The sequence below is a fragment of the Haplochromis burtoni genome, unplaced genomic scaffold (assembly GCF_018398535.1).
Source record: "Haplochromis burtoni strain Fernald_Lab_line unplaced genomic scaffold, NCSU_Asbu1 Contig_487, whole genome shotgun sequence".
NCBI lineage: Eukaryota > Metazoa > Chordata > Actinopteri > Cichliformes > Cichlidae > Haplochromis > Haplochromis burtoni.
This window is the reverse complement of record NW_024582848.1, coordinates 227,923-248,435: the sequence shown is the minus strand read 5'-3', so window position 1 is coordinate 248,435 and position 20,513 is coordinate 227,923. Positions and strand designations below refer to the sequence as shown.

The window sequence follows — 20,513 nt, the reverse complement described above, 5'->3', positions numbered from 1 at the left end:
TGTTCGATACATATGCGTACCGAACCGAAAGCACTGTATCGAACGGTTCAATATCGATACGAGTATCGTTGCACCCCTAATAATAAACGGTGATGTAGCCAGATAAAAAAAAGTGGTTTATAACATACCTTCTAACACATGACAAAGAACACCATAAAAACAAAAATACAACATACATCTATATGCAACAACATATATATAACACAACAAATTATTACACATACTCATATATATCACACTATAGATTATACCTGGTGCTGTCCAACTCTTCATACTGGAGACCCTTTCTTGGATATCTGCCACTGTGATGGTTACTGGACCCTGTTCGGGGAGGTTGCTGTGGTCTGCCCTCAGATCCACTAGCCACTGAGCATTGCCGTTATGGGTTGCGTCCTTCTCCCATATGCTCTTCCAGTATTGCTCCATCTCCAGCCTTGGTGGTGCTGTTCTCTTATTGTACCCTTGCCACTGAGAGTACACCTTTGCTGGTTCATTTACCTGTTACTACCACACACCAAGTCCAGTCATTGGTACTTCCTGGCTTGTGTAGCCACTAGGTGAGAAAAGTTCAACACTGCCCCTAGCATCCTGGAGCACTTCCGTTGCGCTTTGGAGTTTGTAAGAGCTTCGGAGTTTGTACGCACTTCGTCTGTAGGGGCCACCGTAAATATACTTTTATTTATGCACTCCACATGAAATGTAATAAATAAACTATAAAATACAAAAACCAACTATTTTCATTTCAACTTCTAACTATTTAAATTTTCAGCTTTCTCCTTTTAAAGAAATGTAAAGTGAAACAACACAAAACACCGCAAATCACAACACAATTAAATATAAATTAAAATATGAAAACAAAAAGAGGATGCACATTCTGTCATATGGGCCTGGGATGATTTTTTGGGAGAGTGTTTTTCTGTTTGGAATTGCATACATAGGATTCACTGCATGAATAAACTTTCTGAATCCTTTATCACCCGCAACTGAAAATAATTGTGGATGATTACTATACCTTTCTAATGTGACGATGTTGTCTCTTGTTGTTGTCCCTGGCTCTCTTTCTCTCTCTTTTCCCCCTGCTCTGTTTCTGTGCTACTGCGAGTGTAACTACCACCACTGCACCAATGCTAATGTGGTGTAACAGGTTTTCTCTGACAGCCCGGCAGATTCTGACCTAATGGCAGCATTTGACACCCTGAGAATGAAAATGACGCTCCACACAACAATTGAGCTGATATTTTTGTTTTGATGTTACCCAAACAATTTGCTCATCAGGTCTGAACCACCTCCAATCTCACGTTTGCAGCTTTTCAGCATCTTCTAAAAGTTATTTTCAGAGTGACTCAGACTGCACTTTTACAGCTGAGAGGTGAAAATTGGTCACCCTCTGAGAACATGAATTGTCTCGACTCTTGCAAAGTGGCAAAGTGATTTCCTGTTGGTTGGCAGCCAACACGAGACTGTGGTTAGGAGAGGATCTGCTTGTCTCAGAAAGCTGTTTCATGGCTCTGGGAAAAGATAAAAATCTCAGTTTGACCTTGTTGTGCTCAAACTTAAGCCAGTTTGAAGAGGCATTTTGTGAAGAAGAGTGCAACTGTTGGCCTCCCATCCACCAAACCACCAAACCAGCTCAGAATATTTTGCTCTATGATAAAAACAGAAAGGGGCACACATTCAGCAACACAATACAGTCATAAAGAACCAAATATCAGGCACCAAACAGACAGAGAGGAGGAAATGACAGAGCTAAGCTGGGAAGATTAAAATCAAGCAGGATTATTGAAAGAGAAAAGCAAGAATGAGATAGAGATGGAAAAGAAACAGAAAGCTCAGACAGATGCATGTCAAGAGTCAAGAAAATGAAGAGAATGAAAAGAAATATAAAAAACAGAAATATGAGTAAATTACTCATAAAAAGAGACAATCAAAAACAAGATAAATGCCTGCCTCTCTCTACAACATGACAGATTGCACTATTGAGCTGAAAAACAGACCGCAGTTAAAAATTTAACTGTCTTAAAACTTCAAAAAGAAATGTGTTTTTGTTCACTTGTCTCAAATGTATGTGAACATTATGTTATGATCTGACATGCAAGTTATAGATAATGTCAGGAAAACTGTTCATCAGGAAACTGTTATAGTACTAAGTGCTAACATCTGCAGTTCACAGATGTTAGCACTTAAAAACAGGATACTATAATCATAAATATACATAGATACTGTGTAATAATGCCATCTAACAGATTGATGCACTCACTTATAATTAATGTATTAAAAGATACATAGGAGCAGGTTTGTGGAAACCATCTGTATTCTGAAGTAATCGTGTTTTACGTATGCAGTAGGTCAAAGGAGGATAAGAGGAGTTGTAGACGTTCGCGTGTCATTTCAATTTGAATCAAAAGGCATTGTGTGCACTTTCATTCTCCAGATATGAAGGATCAAAGCTTTGTTTTATCGTCTGAGAGGGTATCTTAACCAAAGAAACAAGAATGCGAAGGAAAGAGACAGCACCACTGGTATCTTAATGTGACCAAGTGGTCGGAGGGGTTATATAAAAACTAAAAAAAACAACAACGCCACCTAGGGGAATTTCACCCCCAGGAAATATATATTTAAGAAAAATAGATAAAAACGAAAGAGACCGCACAGATTCAAGGATGCACACCGAGGCAGGTTTGCTCCGATATTAATACAGTTTTATTTATGCTGACAAAAATAAAATGAAACATTAAGAAAATACTGAATATAGCGTCATAGTTGACAGTGTCCTAAAAGTACCATAAAACAACCATGGAACCGTGACTTACCAGTAGCCGTGGACCCAAAAGAAAACCACACGAAAAGAAAATCATGACAGCCGGCACCCAGTGCTGTACAAAGGAAAGTGTGAAAACGACCCACCACCTAAGGTACCAGGACCACTGGACCATGATCCTGATGTAGCTGCCTCAAGGTCTCAGGCTTCAGAGCCTCCGGAAGAACAAGTTGGAGGGCTTCCTCACCTCCACCCGGACGCAAAATCCAGCGATAGAGGATGCCATCCTTCTCCACCAGATGATCCCACTGATGCAGCAGAACCATGACTGGTTTAGGGATCAGCATTCCTATTACTGTGGCCTGATCGATACTTAATCTCAAAATCAAAGGCCGCCAGTTGGGATGCCCATGTCTGCTCGGTGGCACCAAGCTTAGCTGAAGAGAGGTAACTGAGTGGATTGTTGTCAGTGTAATCCACACACTTCTGCCCCAGCAGGTACTCCCAGAACTTTATGGTCATGGCCCACTTGAGCACAAGAAACTCCAACTTCATGGAGCTGTAATTGTCCATGTTGCTCTCATGGGGCCGGAGACCTCGGCTAGCATAAGCCACTGGCCTAACACCACCTTCTGTTTCCTGTGAGAGAACCGCACCCAAACCACTGTGGCTGGCATCAATCTCCAAGATAAATGGGCGTGTGAAGTTGGCATACGCCAGCACAGGGGCAGACATGAGCTTCGCTTTCAGGGCCTCAAAGCTCTCCTCACACTGAGGTGTCCAGATGGCACTCAAAGTCTGTCCCAAGCCCTTCTTTGACTTGGTGCCAGCCAATTTAGCCACCACTTGATGCAAGGGAGCCGTCAATGTGGCAAACCCTTGCACAAAGCGCCGGTAATAGCTGGCGAAACCCAAAAAGGATCGCAACTCTGACACAGAACGAGGACACTGCCATTTGGCTACTGCGTCGACCTTGGCTGGATCGGTGGAGATGGCCCAAGTAGCTAACTTTCTGCCTGAAGAAGGCACACTTTTCTAGCTTAGCCTTGAGCCCCTCTTGCTGCAGCCTTGCAAGCACCATTTCCAGCCATTGCAGGTGCTGAGAGACCGACGAGGAGAACACAATGATTTCGTCCAGGTACAGCAGTAGCGACTGGCACTGCTGCTCCCCAAACATCCTCTGCATTAGGCACTGGAAGGTACCAGGAGCATTGCACAGCCCGAATGACATATGATTCCACTTGAACAGGCCAAACGGTGTGCAAAACGCGGTCTTGGGCTTATGCTGCTCAGAAACTGGTACCCGATTGTACCCGCTGGCCAGATCGATTGTAGAAAACCAGCGTGCGCCAGCAAGCACATCCAGACTTTCCTTGATGCGAGGTAAGGGGAAGGCATCCTTCCTCGTTTTGCTATTCAGCAAGCGGTAGTCAACACACAGATGGAGGCTTCCATCCGTCTTGCGGACGAGGACAATGAGAGAGGCATAAGGACTGCTACTCTCCCTGATTACCTGGGTCTCCAATAGCTGAATGATGTGGGCCCTGATAGCCTCATAATCAGAAGGAGGAATTCGCCTGTACCTCTGCCGGATGGGTACGTCATCAAGTAGAGGTATGTCATGCGAGATCAGATTGGTGCAGCCCAAGTCTCCCTCGTGAGCAGAGAAAACAGAGTGGTACTTCTGCAAAAGTAAAATTACCTCATGTTGTTCCGACTCAGCGAGAGCAGACAGGTCGATCGCATCCACCATGTCTTGAGCACGGTTGCTTGTGGTATGGGAGGAAACTGTGACGGGAAAGGAGTGTTCCTCGCTAACACCAGCAGGGAGGCTCACAACAGTAGCTTGGCTTATCACTCCCAAACGGGTCCACCTGGACCAAACATGGAGAGGCCAGCAATCCAACTAGCAGCCCAGACTCAGGAGGCTCAAAAAGCACGGCCTGGCCTGACAACTGCTGAGAACAGGTGGTAGCCACCAGCTGCATGATGCCACCAGGTATCCGCATGGCCCGCGGGCTCTGTACCTTGACAGTACCGACAGGGTCCTCTGGGGCTTGGGCTGCAGACTGGTGACACTGATGTAAGGCCTCCAAAACTGATCTTGGTGCCTGTGATACAAAAGGTGAATTAAACAAGGAGCCACCGAAAGCCCCAAACAGCTCTTGATAACAGCGGCGGATTACATTCATTCCTAAGGAACAGAGGGCGTCGCACCAGGAGGGTCCTTCACTATAAGGATCCCACAAAAGGGCATTTCCTTGCCACACAGGAGTACACAGAGCTCCAAATAGCCACTGTACGGAATGGCAAGCCCATTGGCAGCCCAAAGCTGTGCCAAAAATAAGCTCTCTGTGATGGTGGATACCATGGACCCAGTATCCATCAAACAAGGGACTGTCACCCCGCTAATCAACACATCAATCTTTGGACAAGATCATATTAGCCGACCAATCCTATCCTCTGGTGAGCCAGTGAACTCCCCACCTGAACTGTGGCTCTGCAGCTCAGAGGGCTTTAGTTTTCTGACTGGGTAGCGGGAAGGTGATTGCCAACTGCCATACAAGGAGGGCCTGAACCACTCCCTAGCAAAGTGTCCTGGCTGCTGACACTGGCGACAAATCACCGGGCCACCCCGTGAAGGACGAACACCTCTTCAGGGGTTCTGCAAAGAAACCACTGTCTCCGTGAGCTGATTTAACTGCTCTTGCTGGCGCTTTAGGAGTTCCTTTAGACCACGCCACTCAGACTCGGGTGTACCAACAGGAGCAGACCTAGAGCTAGTGTGCACCCCACACTAGAAACCATACACTGACGGGTTGGAATAGCCATGGTTGCGTACCCCGCCTGAAAACCCTTCTCTTTCCCAACGCGACAAACATATTTTTAAGCACTGTCAACAACATGTTACACAAACTGCTCTCAAGGCAATATTTCTGCATTTCGCATGCCATCAGTCCCAGCATTTACTTCTGCTTTTCGCCAAAAACACGGGAGGAATGAACCAAGAGAAAACTGGCTTCCTTTTATACAGACTGACGCTGCCCTGCAATCAATATGCAGGTGGATTCACAATTAACCTAGTTGCGTAGCCAAGAGCGAGCGCAGGAGAGAGTGAGGGCGGTATAGCAAGGGAGAGAGAGAGAAAGAGAAAGGCCAGTAGTCCATCCGGCTACATTAATAAAATATTATCTTTTTCCTCTTTGCCTCATACAACAACCTCAGAACTGAAGTCAGGGCTCTAACACACAAAATGAAGCACAAACATGCTTCTTTTTGTTTGTGTCATTTATTTCTGATATTGTTACTTACAGACAGCAACAACAGCTGGTTATAGACAAACATTATGCCAGCTAATGTTAGCCTTGTGTGTCCTAAAAATGTCACTTTTTCCTGTGATAAACAGTGTTGCTTGTATTCTCACATCATATGAGAATTCATTAACTAAATGTCAGAGTTAAACAAGGTTACATCCACTTCAAAGACAGTTTCGCTAACAGCAGCTAACAGTGGCAAAAAACAAACAAACAAAAATGGTCTTAATGACAGAAAAGTTCAGCATATCCTCAACAACTCACCTGATTATCACCGTCATAGGTCAGAAGTGTGCTACTCTGAATCACTGACCCATATCAGAAAAAGTTTTACAGCCTCTTCCAGAGTAAATAGATGTGGATGCTTCTCCCTCTGCATACTGACAGCTGAGATAAACCACTGTAAGTAGGATTATGCACTTTAACTGGGCAGGTTATTAAAACAGAGCTCAGTTGACTGCAATCTCCTGACATCTAACAGTAAAAGTTTTACTCAGTTCAACTTTAGGGATTTCAGTCTGGAGCCCTGTAGGATAGGTTGGCATAGGCTCCACCCCTAATCCCCCAATGATAGATGAATTAAAGTAGGTGTGCCTGCAAAGGCCGCTAGAGTTGCTTGGTACTAAGGTTCACCCAGTGGTAACTGAATTCGGTACCTCAAACACTCTTATTAAAATTATCTTACAAATGATAAAATAGACTGTGAGTTACACACTGTCTAATAACATTATCAGCTGTCTTTAGTCACACAAACACGGAGATGCTGTTGGCAGATATGACCTCTTGTAGTTTGCACAGAAACAAAAACTATTTTTACTGTGTCTGCCCACTTTTTTCTATACTTGAAAATTCTCATAATTACCAGTGATGGGCTTTAACATCGTGTGCCTCTGGGAAGAACAATGATATACCCAGATGTCTTCATCTCTCTACATGCACACACAAAATATTAAAGACATAAATCATACTGAAATTTAAGTATATGAATACATATTAATATTATAGTACTTGTTTAGTATGAAGGGTTCTACTGCACTACAGTGTTGTTGAGTGAGATGCTAGTATTTTATTATTCTGTAATAATCAGGTAAATCTCTGTCCTTGGTTAATCGTCTCTAAAATGGGAAAATAAGAACAAATTTTTTTTTCGAGATCTGGGTGAAGGAAAACTGAAATAAAAGCATCAGTTTAAACAAAAAAGCAACCTCATTAAAATGAGATCACATCTGCTGTGATTTAGGAACTAAATTCACAGCTAAGGTTTTCTTTCTCACGAAATTACATTCAATTAAAATGGTAGTGATGTGGAAAATGGGAAAATAGAAGTGTCGTCTTGTAAGTGCATGTTTCTTCTTCAGTTCATTTGTACTTATTTTTGCTTGGTTTTTTATTTAAATTCAATCAATCTCTCATTTTTTTTCATAACATCGAGATTTTAGATCTGGCTGGCTATGCTGTGATTGACTGATTTAAAAAAAGAAGCTCTTGTTTTTAATGGAAAATTTTTAAAGGGAAAAGGAGGAAAAGGATAACAGACAAAAGCCATGCTAACTAGTGCTGTTGTGCTTTGATGTTAAAATTTACTATCTGTATATCTGTTTGTCAGATTAAAGTGAAATATAACCAGGTAACCGAAGCGATGTGTAACCACCCACCAGGGTGTGGATGTGTTAGAGAAGACAGCAGCGCTAAAGTTAGCCAAACTCACACAGGATCCAAAGGATCATGAGTAGCCCTGTGGTTTTTACACTGTGACTGATGACCACATGCTCGCAACTAATAGTTTACATGGATGTTAAAGACACAGAGCAATTCCTTTTCTCTGACCTTAATGCTAAATGAAAATCTGCTTGGACACAGCTCTACTTCACTGACTTGTTTTCAAAGAATAGAATTGATTTTAAAAACAAATGACATGTCTCAGTGCTTGTTGTTGCCGAATGTCTGGAGCAAATTCAATTTAAAAGAAATTGCGTTATTTATTCAGTAAAAACTGTAGAGCAGACAAGCTCAAGTGATGCTGTGCCTCCTGAAAATGTAATTTTGAGTTGTACTTTTCTTTATTGAGGTGTTTTTCATCGGCACATTTGTCAGTCTCAGGTTATGCCACGGTTCATTGTATTATTCTCAGTACCAGCAGCTCACAAATCAGCAAACACGGGAGTGGCACAAGTTAATTTGTTTTGCTCCAGATACATTTTTACAGGATATCTGCAGCCTGTAAAAGCCTGACACTGCTGAAGGTGACTTATTTGTGTGAGCACAGCAAATTCTGGACAACAGAGGGAAACTAACAAACACTGCGCCCGTGTTTGTTGGAAAAAATTGCAACTACGGCAATTCAGCGTGACAGAGTCTACAATTGAGTGCAAAGCAGGAGTCGGGCTGCGTATAAATCATCTCCCCTCACTCGGTCAGTTATCCTTCCTCCCTCCATCACCTGCTATGAACTCACCTGAGCTGCCGGCTGTGGAAAGCTCAACTCACAGCAAGGGTGCAAATGAACCAGATCACACACTGAGAGGCAGTGAGAGTCAAACAGCGGATTTCCTTGCAGATAGTTCAAACGAGGACATAAATGCAACGTGAACAAAAGCGGAGCATGAATAATCTCAGGCTGCCTTGAATGTGTGTTTGCCTTTTCAAGACCGACACCACAAACTCCTCTGTGTACCAGAGTTTTCTAGAGTCAAATGTGAGTTCATCTGTGCAACAGCTAAAGCTTAGTCTAAACTGAGTCGTGCAATGCAGCACTGATGAAAAGCACAGCAGCAAATCTACAATCGAATGGTTGAAAAATGAAAGAATCAAGATTCTGCAGTCGTTGCCTCAAGTTACTGAACCATAAGGTGTACTTAGGCTTTCACAGACTGCTTTTGCTTAGTTTTTGCTAAAAAATATATATATATATTAAAATGGTTTAAGGTTGTAGTTACTTATTACCTGTTAGTGTAGCATTAGGAGCTTTAATAATTGCATTAAGGACATTAAAAGCCTGATTTGTGCACTTGTTCAGACGCCTTCCTCCCGTCTTTGGTGAAAAAAGGTGATTCTGAAAACCAGCAACCTCATTTCCTGTCTTGACTTTCCCCAGTTAAAGGTTAAATAAAGACTAAAATAAAAAAATAAAAAATAAAAAAACCTGAACAGCAGTGGACTGACAGTGTCTGACCTCCCCGCCATGGGCTGAAAACACAGATCACTGCAGGCAGCCAAGGACAGGTGGAGGAGGAGGAGGATAACTGTATGGAGGCTGTAGACTAAGAGGAAGAAGATGAAAGGGAGGAACAGAAGATGGAGAGAGAAAGAGGCTGACGGCATTAAAAACAAATCTGTTGGCAGCCGGCAGATAAACGCTCCACTCACTTTACATCCACACGCTCTCTCTCTCATCTACTGTTTACCTCCCTCAGCCTTATCCTATCTCTGTTCACTAGTTTGCATCATCCTTTTGTCTTTCCTTCACACGTCTCCTCACTCGTGGCCCAATTTCCACATGATTTGTTTGTGTGGGGCAGCTCTGGTTGTGTTTCATGCATTGCAATTATGTACACTTATGCCTCTCAGGGGTTTGCCCTGTGCCAGAGTCTTTTTAGCTACAATTTCAGGATCAGAAAAGGAGGTATAAAGACTAATTAAGAACTGTGATAGTTCCCAGTTTGTGCAGAGCTAAAGCCAGTCACTCCGTCCAAGGTGAAAAAGTACACCTGATCTGAAAAAAGGACAACTTTAAGGCAAAAAAAAAGGACAGAAATTAATCCAACCTGCAGTTCCTCTAATGTCCACTTGAGACTGTCTACGAAAGTGAGTCAGTCCGTGTAGACTTCCATGTCCAACTTTATAGCAGACAGAGCCGTGTTTACAGACTGCGACAAAAATGGTTTTAATTTTTGTGGATATACTTTTTTTTAAAACACATCCATTTCAATAACGTGAGGCTTGAAGGTTGATGTCCTAATGGAGGGTCACACAGGCGGCTGTAGCTGTTTACTGCTTTGTTGCAGCTAGTTGGAGTCTCTTATCTGGATGTCTGGACTGTGTTGGTGCCTTTTGAGAAGTAATATGGCCTCCTGTAGATTTAGTTGTAATAACAGACCATCCAAAAAGCAGCTTTGATCTGCATCTATTTTACACGTATACAGGTTATGCTAACCCAGCTGGCTAGAATGAGTACCTTAGCAGCTGTAGCCTTTTCTGACACTAGAAATCCAACACAGGGGCAGCCAAAAAATAAGTTTGCATTTTTCGTAATGGCCAGTAGGGGGTGATAGTTTTGGTTACAGAAAATGTTTCTGTGTTTTTGTGGCTGTGGAGGTAGAGTGGATCGTTTACCAGTGGGAAGGTTTTATCCAGGAAAGTTTATAAGGACGTTTTTCCAGGACTTGCTCATTTGCTAACAACCTGTCAATCACAAAATGTGCAATTTCACAGATCCGCCCCTCGCTTCTCACACCTGGTTTCAAAACACTAACCTGGCAACAGTAATAGCACTCAGCATGCGCCTTCATATTTAACAGACCAGGATTACAGTACTAGTCAAGTTCACATTCGCTGTGTACATCTTTCATATACAGTCTGTGGTCTTCCTGCCAAGACTGAGCACCTTGTTTTTATGCTTTACCCATGGATCAGATGTCATTTTGTACAAAACTGTCCAGCGTTAGAATATTTGAGCCTTTCAGTCAGTTGAAGAACAAAATATGACCCGTGCTGCATTCTGTGAAGATCCCCCCACAATGATCAGAAGTAATGTATTCATTTGTTTAGCTTCCTGAAGATTTACTGAAGTTTTTCAATGTTAGTCCGCCCTACCTCACTCTGTAGGAAGCTAGGCAGGATGCAAAGCTGTGTCAACACTGCTGCCCTGTAAATATTTATAGGCGTTTATCTGCTGGGCTGCGGATTATCAGCTTAGTGTGGTACAGTAGCCCCCCGACCAACACAAGCACAACACGTTCACCTGTTACCCTGATGTGTTGTGACTGCAGGGACAAACACAGCGGGACGTCTGAGTGTGTTTCTGTGAGCGTGCAGATCATACAAACCCACAAATCAAGGGTGCTGATAATGCCCTAAAACATCTGCTGTATGCCTGAACTTTGCTTTCACTGCACTGAACTGTTTGTGTGACACAAAATAAAAACCAAAATGCTGAACTTTATTAGGAGATAAAAATAAAGTCTCTTTGAGGAGATGTCAGGTCTGTCAGGCACCGTCAGCGACGCAGGCAGTAAAGTTTCTGTTTAACGACACGATGTTCCAGCCCTCTTTGCACGAGGGCTGCTTGATATTTTTAGCTTCTCTTTTACCTTCCCCATCAATTTCAAACTCTATTGAATTCCATCCATCCATTCGCTTCCACTTATCCTTTTCAGGGTCGCGGGGGGCGCTGGAGCCTATCCCAGCTGTCATAGGGCGAGAGGCGGGGTACACCCTGGACAGGTCGCCAGTCTGTCGCAGGGCCAACATACAGGGACAGACAACCATTCGCACTCACAGTCACACCTAGTGACAATTTGGGTTATCCAATTAACCTATCCCCACTAAGTGCATGTCTTTGGACGGTGGGAGGAAGCCGGAGTACCCGGAGGGAACCCACGCAAACACGGGGAGAACATGCAAACTCCACACAGAAAGACCCCGGCCTGATGTTGGAATTGAACTCAGGACCTTCTTGCTGTGCGGCAACAGTGCTAACCACCGTGCCACCGTGCTGCCTCTCTATTGAATTCTAATAAATTAAAACTATCAGGTTCCCTCTCAGGTGGTTTCCACAGACATGAGCATTAAACACAAGATTCACAAACACTATTTATGTACTTATACGTATGTATAAGTCATCACTTATATTGCTTTTTAACCTTTATTTGCGTACTTATCGATGTAACAGTCAGTATAAAACTGAAGTTAATACAATAATAGAGTATCCGGTTGTTAAGTGATGACATGTAAACCCTGGTTCATTAAAGCTGTTGTCATTTTAGTGAAGTGTTTTAATGCTTTTTATCTTGTTTTATTTAATCTCAAGCTCTGCCAAAAAATATTCAGTGATCAGTGCCGGCCTCTCTGGGTTTTTATTACCACTAGTTGTCTGCAGGACATCTTAAAGCTTAGTTTTTAAAACCTTACAATGTAACTACACCCCATTACCTCACAGATTACAAGACACCAAATATTTGAACGGGTCAGGAAAGAATCACTCTGAGGCTAACAAAGATATGAATGGGTACATGAAGCCAAGAACCAGGAATTTTAATATAGTGAGTAATCTCAACCATGCAGCAGTAGATTAATGACAGTGTATTATGACTAAGCTGGTGGTGCGCATGGATCATCTCAAGGGTTCTCCCGTAACCATAGCTTTGTAGCTGACCATGTGGCACACAATTATATACCAGCTATCCTAACGTCAGTAACCATACTGTTGCTGTTGTTTAGTTTTTTGTCTTCATTTATGTCCGAAGTGATAGCAGAGCTGTTGGTTTTAATTTTTCAGAAACCCCTAATTCAGAACATGGTGTATTATCTTTAGGTGGAAACCAGTGAGATAACTTTATGTCCTGTTTTTCATGGATGCCTGGATGTTAAACTTGATGGTCACATCTGGTAGAGCAGCCACACTGATCACTTTATTAAATATGAGAGAATTCAGACAGTTTTTAACTCTCAGTCATGCTGTAGAGTATTTTTGAGTTTGGGAACTGAAGAGTTTTGACCTGGAAACATCCAGGACCTGGAAGACATCAACTTAGGACTTGACTTAAGAGGCAGGTATGGACAAAAGTATTGGGTCACACCTCTTAGTCTTTGAATTCAAGTGTTTCCAGTCCATTTGCTACAGGTATATAAAATGAAGCACCTAGCCATTCATTCTGCCCTTAGAAACATTTGTGAAATATTTGGGTTGTTGTAAAGAGCTGGTGAATTGGAGGGTGGTGCTGTAATAGGATGCAACTGTTGCAACAGTTATTTCTCCTTCAGCTGTGAAAGTACGTAGGAACCACATCATCTCAGCCAGGAAACGTCAGACCACACAAAGTTGGGTTGCCGAGCACCAAATCACAGCAACAGTCACCTCCAGGTGCTTTTTTTCTTCTTGGGTTCTTGGGTGCATTTATTTTTCCCATTTTAATTTACAAAGCTATGAATGTGTATAAATTCGGCAGCAGTACACGCTCCTTGTGGTCATTGGATTCCGTAGCTTCATGCAGCTTTGCTTCAGTTTCACTACTTCTGTTCTGGCCATCATAGCAGACGTACATTTTCAGCATTGGTGTCAAGAAATGGCACCTCACTAACTGTTAAAAAGCAGCAACCATTATTCCCAACATACGCTGCCATCCTCTGACACGTTACAAACACTAAATGTGCTGATGTGTATGGCCTTCAGTCATTCATGGCTTCCTAATTTGGCATGAAATCCTCAAAACTGGGAGAAAACAGGCTCTAGATGGAGTTAAATTCTGAACCTGAATATCTCTGCATGTTTGTAGGTGCACACAGCTTCTTTCCCCGGCCTTTAAAGTGTAAATGATTTTTTTTCCCCATGTCACAGAAGAACCTTTTAAAATGTACTGAGCAGACATATTCGTGTGTGTGTGTGTGTGCGTATGCATTTCTATTTGTGTGACAGTGAAAGAGATGAAGTGTATTCATGTTCCCCCTGCAGTCATTGCTCCTCCAGCTGTAGATGGCTGCTGTGATAGGCAGCAGAGGTTGGCAGCGAGAGGAAAGGCTTCTCCTCATCCTCGCAGTCGCCTCCTCTATCGTTCCCTGCATCAAATTGGAGCTGTCAGTCAGCTCTCACCCGCAGCACAGCACACTCTATCAGACCGCAACAACCGCGGGAAAAAACACGGCATCAGCGAGCGGCGACATAACACCAAAAGGGAGAAGGTGCAGCGAGTGCTGAAAGGAGGGCATCTGGGATTATTTGATGAAATGAAATCAGTGCTGGTTATCCGCTTATAGAAGATAAATCACTCTGTCCTTTAGAAAGTTTCATCTCACCTCCAGCAGGTAACGCAGCCCGACAGAGGGAGCAGCTGCAACTGATTTAAGACCAAATTCACTTTCAGCTGACTTTCAACTGCAGCTACATACAAATGGCACAGCTTTCATTCTCAATTAATTTCCTTATAAATCAATTTGATACTTTCATTACAAGTAAGGAGAAAAACTAGGCTGTATGAAAACTTCCTTCAGGGGGAGGTTTTAAACACTTGTGTAATCCTGCTGTGTCTTAAAATACAGCTTTAAATTGAAGTTTTTCTTTATTTTCTACCATATATATCCTGGAATATGACAGATGTGTCTCATATTTTAAATAACAAGGCCAGCATATGTACAAGTAAGTGTGAGCCAATCACTCTAAATGCTCATGGTCATTATATATGGTCATTACAGCTGCTGTCCTAACCTACGGTTTGCAAGAGACAGCCAATCAGAAGGAAGTTAGGACCACAAGACGACCTACATATGTATGATTTTGAAGTCTGATTCATGCAAAGCTATGCTGGTAAAGTCCAAGAGTCCCCTTTGATAAATAGGTGTTGCACTACTATATATTTTACTTAATAGTTTCCAAGGTAACGGTTGTTAACACACACACCAAAATAAATAATGGCGTACCATCTAAAATAGTCACGGTTTTGAATTCCCAAATTTAGAAACTCATAAGCAAAACATTTTAGGAACAGAAGTGATTATGCTGTGTCATGAGAAAAACGTTGGTTCTCTGGGTGATGCACAACAATTAGTTTGGACATTTGTGGGGAAAAAAGTATTTTTCCCAAACACCCTGTAAATGCTGGTTGGTATGTTCTGCATACTTCCTGTCAGTTTAAGAGTGTTTTCACAGCTGCACCTGAACTCTGGTTTAATAAACAAGAACTTTCAAATCAAACTGGAAAAAGCTACAAGTTCTAATCTCATCAGCTGATTTGGATGCAAACGAAGACCAGCCGCGAGGAATGCTTTGCATTAAATGAGTCTTACATGAATGTCAAGTTCGCATCAAGTTATCCAATAAGCTATATATCTCTGCTTGTTTTTACAAACATCAGTCTTACTGTTGAGCTTCATTGCTCCTGTTACAATCATCAATCATTAAAATAATAAAAAAGTAAAAAAAAGACAAAACAGAAAAGAAACTGGGCTTCCTGTACAGAATGGCAGCATCCCATCATTCTGATGTGTTGTATTTCACATACAGTTCAGAAAGAACTGCATAAGTGCATGCATGAAAAATAAACCATAAAATATATAACTTTTAGAACATGTACCCGTCCAAATATTTACAGTTTAGCCTGTATGGATTTGTATTTTACAAACCGCTGGACAGCATCGCTTTTAACAAACAGGAGGAGAAGGTGTAGGTAATGTTTTTAGCAGGATATTACTTCAACTTTGGTTCTCCAAAAATCTAATTAATATCCTGCTAAAGCAGTGAGTTAAGCACGACGGGAACATTTTAAAATAAAATACCGTGTGAGTGTTTATGGTGACGAAAGAATATGGAACATGCCTTATTAATGGGGTTTTAATAGTTTGGAGTAATGATGCAGCTCTTTGGCATAAAGTGCAATGCAATGTACTCAAACAGTTTCACTTGGATGCATTCAGTGTTGGTTTGTCTCTGTGTGTGAGATTTATTTGAAAAGACTCTTAACCTTTAAATACTTTTTTATTCATGCAACCTACCCTAACCTCAGCCTTCTATACGCGTTTGCATCTGAAAGTATTAAAAGGAAATTTGGTTTTTAATTGGGAATTAAACTCAAAGATCACAAAATCATTAAAGCATCATAAAAAAATCTATACAAATAGTTTAAGGAGAAGTTATTGGTTCAGCTTCAGAATGCAGATTAATAGAGCACATTAGTGCCTCATAGTTTGGTTTCTCATATCAGGAATGAAGCATTCTTGCAAGAAGATGAACGAGAGGAGCTGAAGGACGACTCATGACCTGTCCACTTGAGCAGACTGTCCTGTTGTCTCTGCTCTTTAGTATTCAGGCCTGTAACTGGATCACATCCACAGTGATGCTCTACGAGTTGTATCATCCTCATATTAAACCTCTTCCTCTATTAGTTTAATTGGCATATTCAACCTCTGAATGGAGGGAGCAGTGTGACGGTTATTTGAACTAAATCTTAACATCAGACCACCTGCAAATATTTAGTCAGGAAATGTATTAAATCTACTTTCCATGCACCTATGTTGCATGTATTCCCCGTGTTTTCCTTATGTTTGCCTTTCATATTTGCAACAAATAGGTACACGGGCAGCTTTGTTGTAGACCACATGGCCACTGGTTTTCGAAGCCTCAACATTAACACTTTGGTCACCAACGTTTTGGGTTATTGGAGGCAGAAGTTATCAAATCTGGACAAAGGATGACTTTGTTGGTTACCGCAGTCTGTATCCATAAAGACACAGATAGCTGCTAATTACGGCTAAATAACAGAATAAAATCTTGGACTTTGATTCACCAAAACTTGAGCACAGACTTCCTCATGTGAGTGCATGGGCATATATCAAGGAGAGACCACATCAGGTACTCTACAGATGCACGGTGCACAGTAGTAGAGTCATATCTTCTCGTAGAGTCAGGTGTGCAAAGGGACATTTTTTAGAGCACTGAGGTGTTCACACAAATGCTTTGAGAGAGGTGTAAAAGAGGCCAGCTGTCTACCTGGACGACCACCAATGAGCAAAGATGGAGGTTTATAACGTGAACATCAGCCACCTTATAATGCAAACCCTTCTGAGACACCTGTGTGACCTCAACCACTCGCACGATGGTAGGCTGGGGCACCGACTCCAAAATGATTCTCCTATTTGTTCTGTTGAGTTTTTGGTTTGTCTTTGATTTTGGTCGTCAGATATTTAAATTAACCTTGAGACTTTTTTTCTGCAGATCATAACAGAAATCTTACTGACGCAATACTGAAGCATCAAATGTGGATTAATCCACCACTTAAATTCACTGATTCCTCCAGATTAAGAAAAATAGCTGCATTAGGAAATTATTGACTGTTGTTTTTAAATGAAGGCATATATTTTACAAGTTCATTCTAAAGATTTGTGTTTGGAGTTGCAAGCCAGAAACATTGCAGGGAAAGTTCAGAGAAATAAAAGCCTTTAAAAAATAAAAAGATTATTCTTTGTTTCCTCTCCGCTTTCTGCTTTTAAAACTTTAATAACAAAGATTTTTGTGTATAAAAATGACTTCAAACAAGCTGCTCTTCATAAAGATGAACTCTGCTCATGACATAAATTTGCCTTCATTTCATTGTAACAATAAAGCAGTCGAGATGGAAACGAGCAGCATGACGCTACCGCCTCAGGCACTGGTGCATTATGGGACTCTGTCTGCGAGGGTGTGAGTATTTAAAACTTGCATGTGTGTGTGTTTATTTTCAGTGTGTTTGACTATCAGCGAGTTCCCTCTTCGGTCCCTGCGGATCCCAGTCCTGTAAAACAACCCCGCCCTTCGTCTTCGTCATCCTCCTCTTCATTGTCCACAGCGGCTCTGAGAATGAGGAGCAGCAGGCCGTCCAGAAGGAGCAACAACACACACACCTCCGCCTCCAGCAGCAAATGTAAGAGGATGCTGTGCTGATAGAAAAATGACTTTGAACTTTTAAAGTTTAAACAATTTCAGATACAAAATTACAAGGTTTATATTTCTGGTATTATTTATATTATAGGTCAGTTATAGGGTGATGTAGCCGTGGATATTAGCTCTAAGTAAATGGCATTAAAGTACAAAACTTAACTCCAAATAATTGAACAATACTGGCAGTGGACATGCTTAATTTTCTATATTTCATTTATTTCACTATTTTGATATTTATGCACATTCTCATATCCTGCAAAAACAAAGAAAATTAGTTTTGTCTCCACCAGCTTGGAAGTGGTGGAGATGTGTGTTTAACCTCTGTTTGTGTTTAGCAACATAAAAACCCAGTTTTTCATTTGTTTGTAGCCTTGGGCGGCCGTGCATCGCTTCCTCTTCGCCGGCTATTTTCAAGCTCTGTTGAAGGCCCATTCTTCCGGCCTGCACATGTGTAGTTGAGTGGCAGTGATCACAGTGATCTTTCACCTTGGATTTCATTCAGCTTAAATTCAGAAAGGAAAGATGGTTAATAGGACAGGTGCTGAGAAAAGGCTCCAGTCACACACCTACTGCCAACTGCCTGGCAACCATCAGTCGCTAGGGAAAAATGAGTATTCCCTGATCAGCGAGTGGTTGCAGGAGGCTGTTTGCTGGTAGTGAAAGAGTGAATTCAATTTATTCAATTTTATTTATATATCATCAAATCACAACAACAATGTCCTCAAGGTGCCTTTTCCTGTAAGGTAAAGACCCGAGAATAATATAGTGAAAACCCAAACAATCAACCCCCTTGCCCACCATGTTCAGATACAGAAACTTATAATCAGCATGTTTGACCAATTACTATGATCCTATGATTCCTATGATCAAGTTGAATCCTTGTTTGATTTAATTGTCTTTATTCTTTTCCTCTTTTTTGTGTAAAAACGTGGTCTTTTCGATGTATCATTTAGACACTCCTGAAATAATCACATGGCGCTCATATCTATAAGTGCAGAGTCCTTTATAATGCACTTAAACAGGTGCTGCACTTTCAGAGAGTGAGCTCAGTAGGCTCGGCATGGCAGTTTCTCTTAACCAAAGACAGAAAGTCTCCATCAAACATGTGGATTTTTGAAATCACTTAATAAGCGTGTTTGTTTACAGGGCAAAATAAATAAAGCAAAATAATACTGTGCTTAGCACTTGCTTGTTAACTGTACATATGCGTTCTTTTACCTTCACAGCGCCTAGTTGTCACAAACTGTTCCGAGTCTTCTTCTCTCGCTTTTCCAGTAAACTGTTTTTCATGTCCCAGAGAGACGTGCACTTTATCCATCCACTGAGAGCTACATGACCGTTAAACCTAATGAAAACATCAGCAAACATTAAATCCAGAGTCGTGGCTGTAACTCTGCCGAGGGTAAAGGACGAAGGGAAATACTGTGGCACGAGAAGTTCAGGAAGTTCAGCTGTTAAAAGGCTTTTATCGAAAAAGGGCAGAGACACCAACTCCCCGCTGCTGTCAGAGGACGATACGCAGGGGTGTTTAACGCCACATCCCTCACCAATTAACGGCTTTTAAATTTCAGACCCACACATGAGCCTCGGCCTTGATGTTCACATTTGTACACAGTTGTGATGTTCAGCCTGTTTTTCCCCCCCTTTAAATCTGCAGCTCCTGTGGAAACCTGCTGCACTCTGAGGATATTTCCTCTCCAAAACCCTGTTTCATGTTATCTCCCGCCTGTGTGACAGCTCATCTCGGTGGTAAGGCCCCAGGGTGCTGGAGAGAAGGCGGGTGAGGGGGGGTGCTCCAGATGGTCTCTTCATTAAAAGCTTCTGTACCGCAGGGCTCTCCTCTCCTGCTATAACCCAGCCGAGCCTATCAGCTCTCACAATTAGACCGAGTTAATAGTGCATGGAAAATAAGAATTGTTTATACTAGTTTATTACAAGCCTTAATAGTTTTTACTGCGCCCCATCACAAGGAAATTAGATTGCCTTTGCAAGCTTCAGAGGTCGAAAAGCTTTCAGGATTGAAGTAGTTTTCAGGGTCATTTGGAGAGCTGTGTGCAGCAGAGTCAGTCCATTACGGAGCACAGCGAGGGCGAGGGCTCATGCGGCTGAAGAAGGCGGCAGCGCAGCGCTAAGAGTAACTGATGGTGCAGGAGCGCGGCCTTGACGACTGCACGGGTCACTGAATGACACTCTAATCTGCATGGAGCTGTAAAATCCTACTGCGGTCAGCGCTGACTTTCGAGTTTGCATCGGCCCACTTATGAACAGAAAATGACCCTGAAACACATCAGCGCAGCAAAGGCAGAAGAAGAAAAAAGAACTGCTCAGAGTTGTTTTACATTACATGTTGGTTTCTGTTGTCATTTGTGGGCTCAGACCATCTACCAGTTGTTGATTCTCTCTGTGGGAATGTGGATTACAGAGGTTCATTAAAACTGTTGCTGATGAGATTTGAGATTTTCTTCCACACCCAGCTGCAAAGAAACATTTCTTTATGTCGCTGGATTTATGCACGCTGATATTGAAACAGACAAATCACTGCTGTCTAAAATGTTTTTGTCTGCTGCAGATTTGTCTAGACTGGCACTAAGATGCCCAAAACATGGCAAGACAAAGGGGGTGTACCATCTATTTTTCTTTAATTTCCCTTTTTACACCCTTCTCTAAGCCCTTGCTGTACTTTGTGTGTGTCAGCGCTAGGATATCAAATAATTTAAATTAAACCCATGTTTTTAATAGGGGTGCAACGATACACAAAATTCACGGTTCGGTTCGATACTTTGGTGTCACGGTTCGATATTTTTTCGATACAAAAAAA

The 20,513-nt window shown here is 42.0% G+C and overlaps 1 protein-coding gene across 2 annotated transcripts in view; it reads left to right on the top strand.

Moving 5' to 3' along the window:
* LOC102295444 (RNA-binding Raly-like protein) overlaps positions 1 to 20,513 on the top strand; it is a 92,217-nt gene that overhangs the window by 61,869 nt on the left and 9,835 nt on the right. For both annotated transcript variants that reach the window (XM_042213843.1, XM_005946724.2), the window contains exon 4: positions 17,500 to 17,678. In XM_042213843.1, the coding sequence (XP_042069777.1) occupies positions 17,500 to 17,678 (179 nt within the window). The remainder of the gene's footprint in view (positions 1 to 17,499; positions 17,679 to 20,513) is intronic.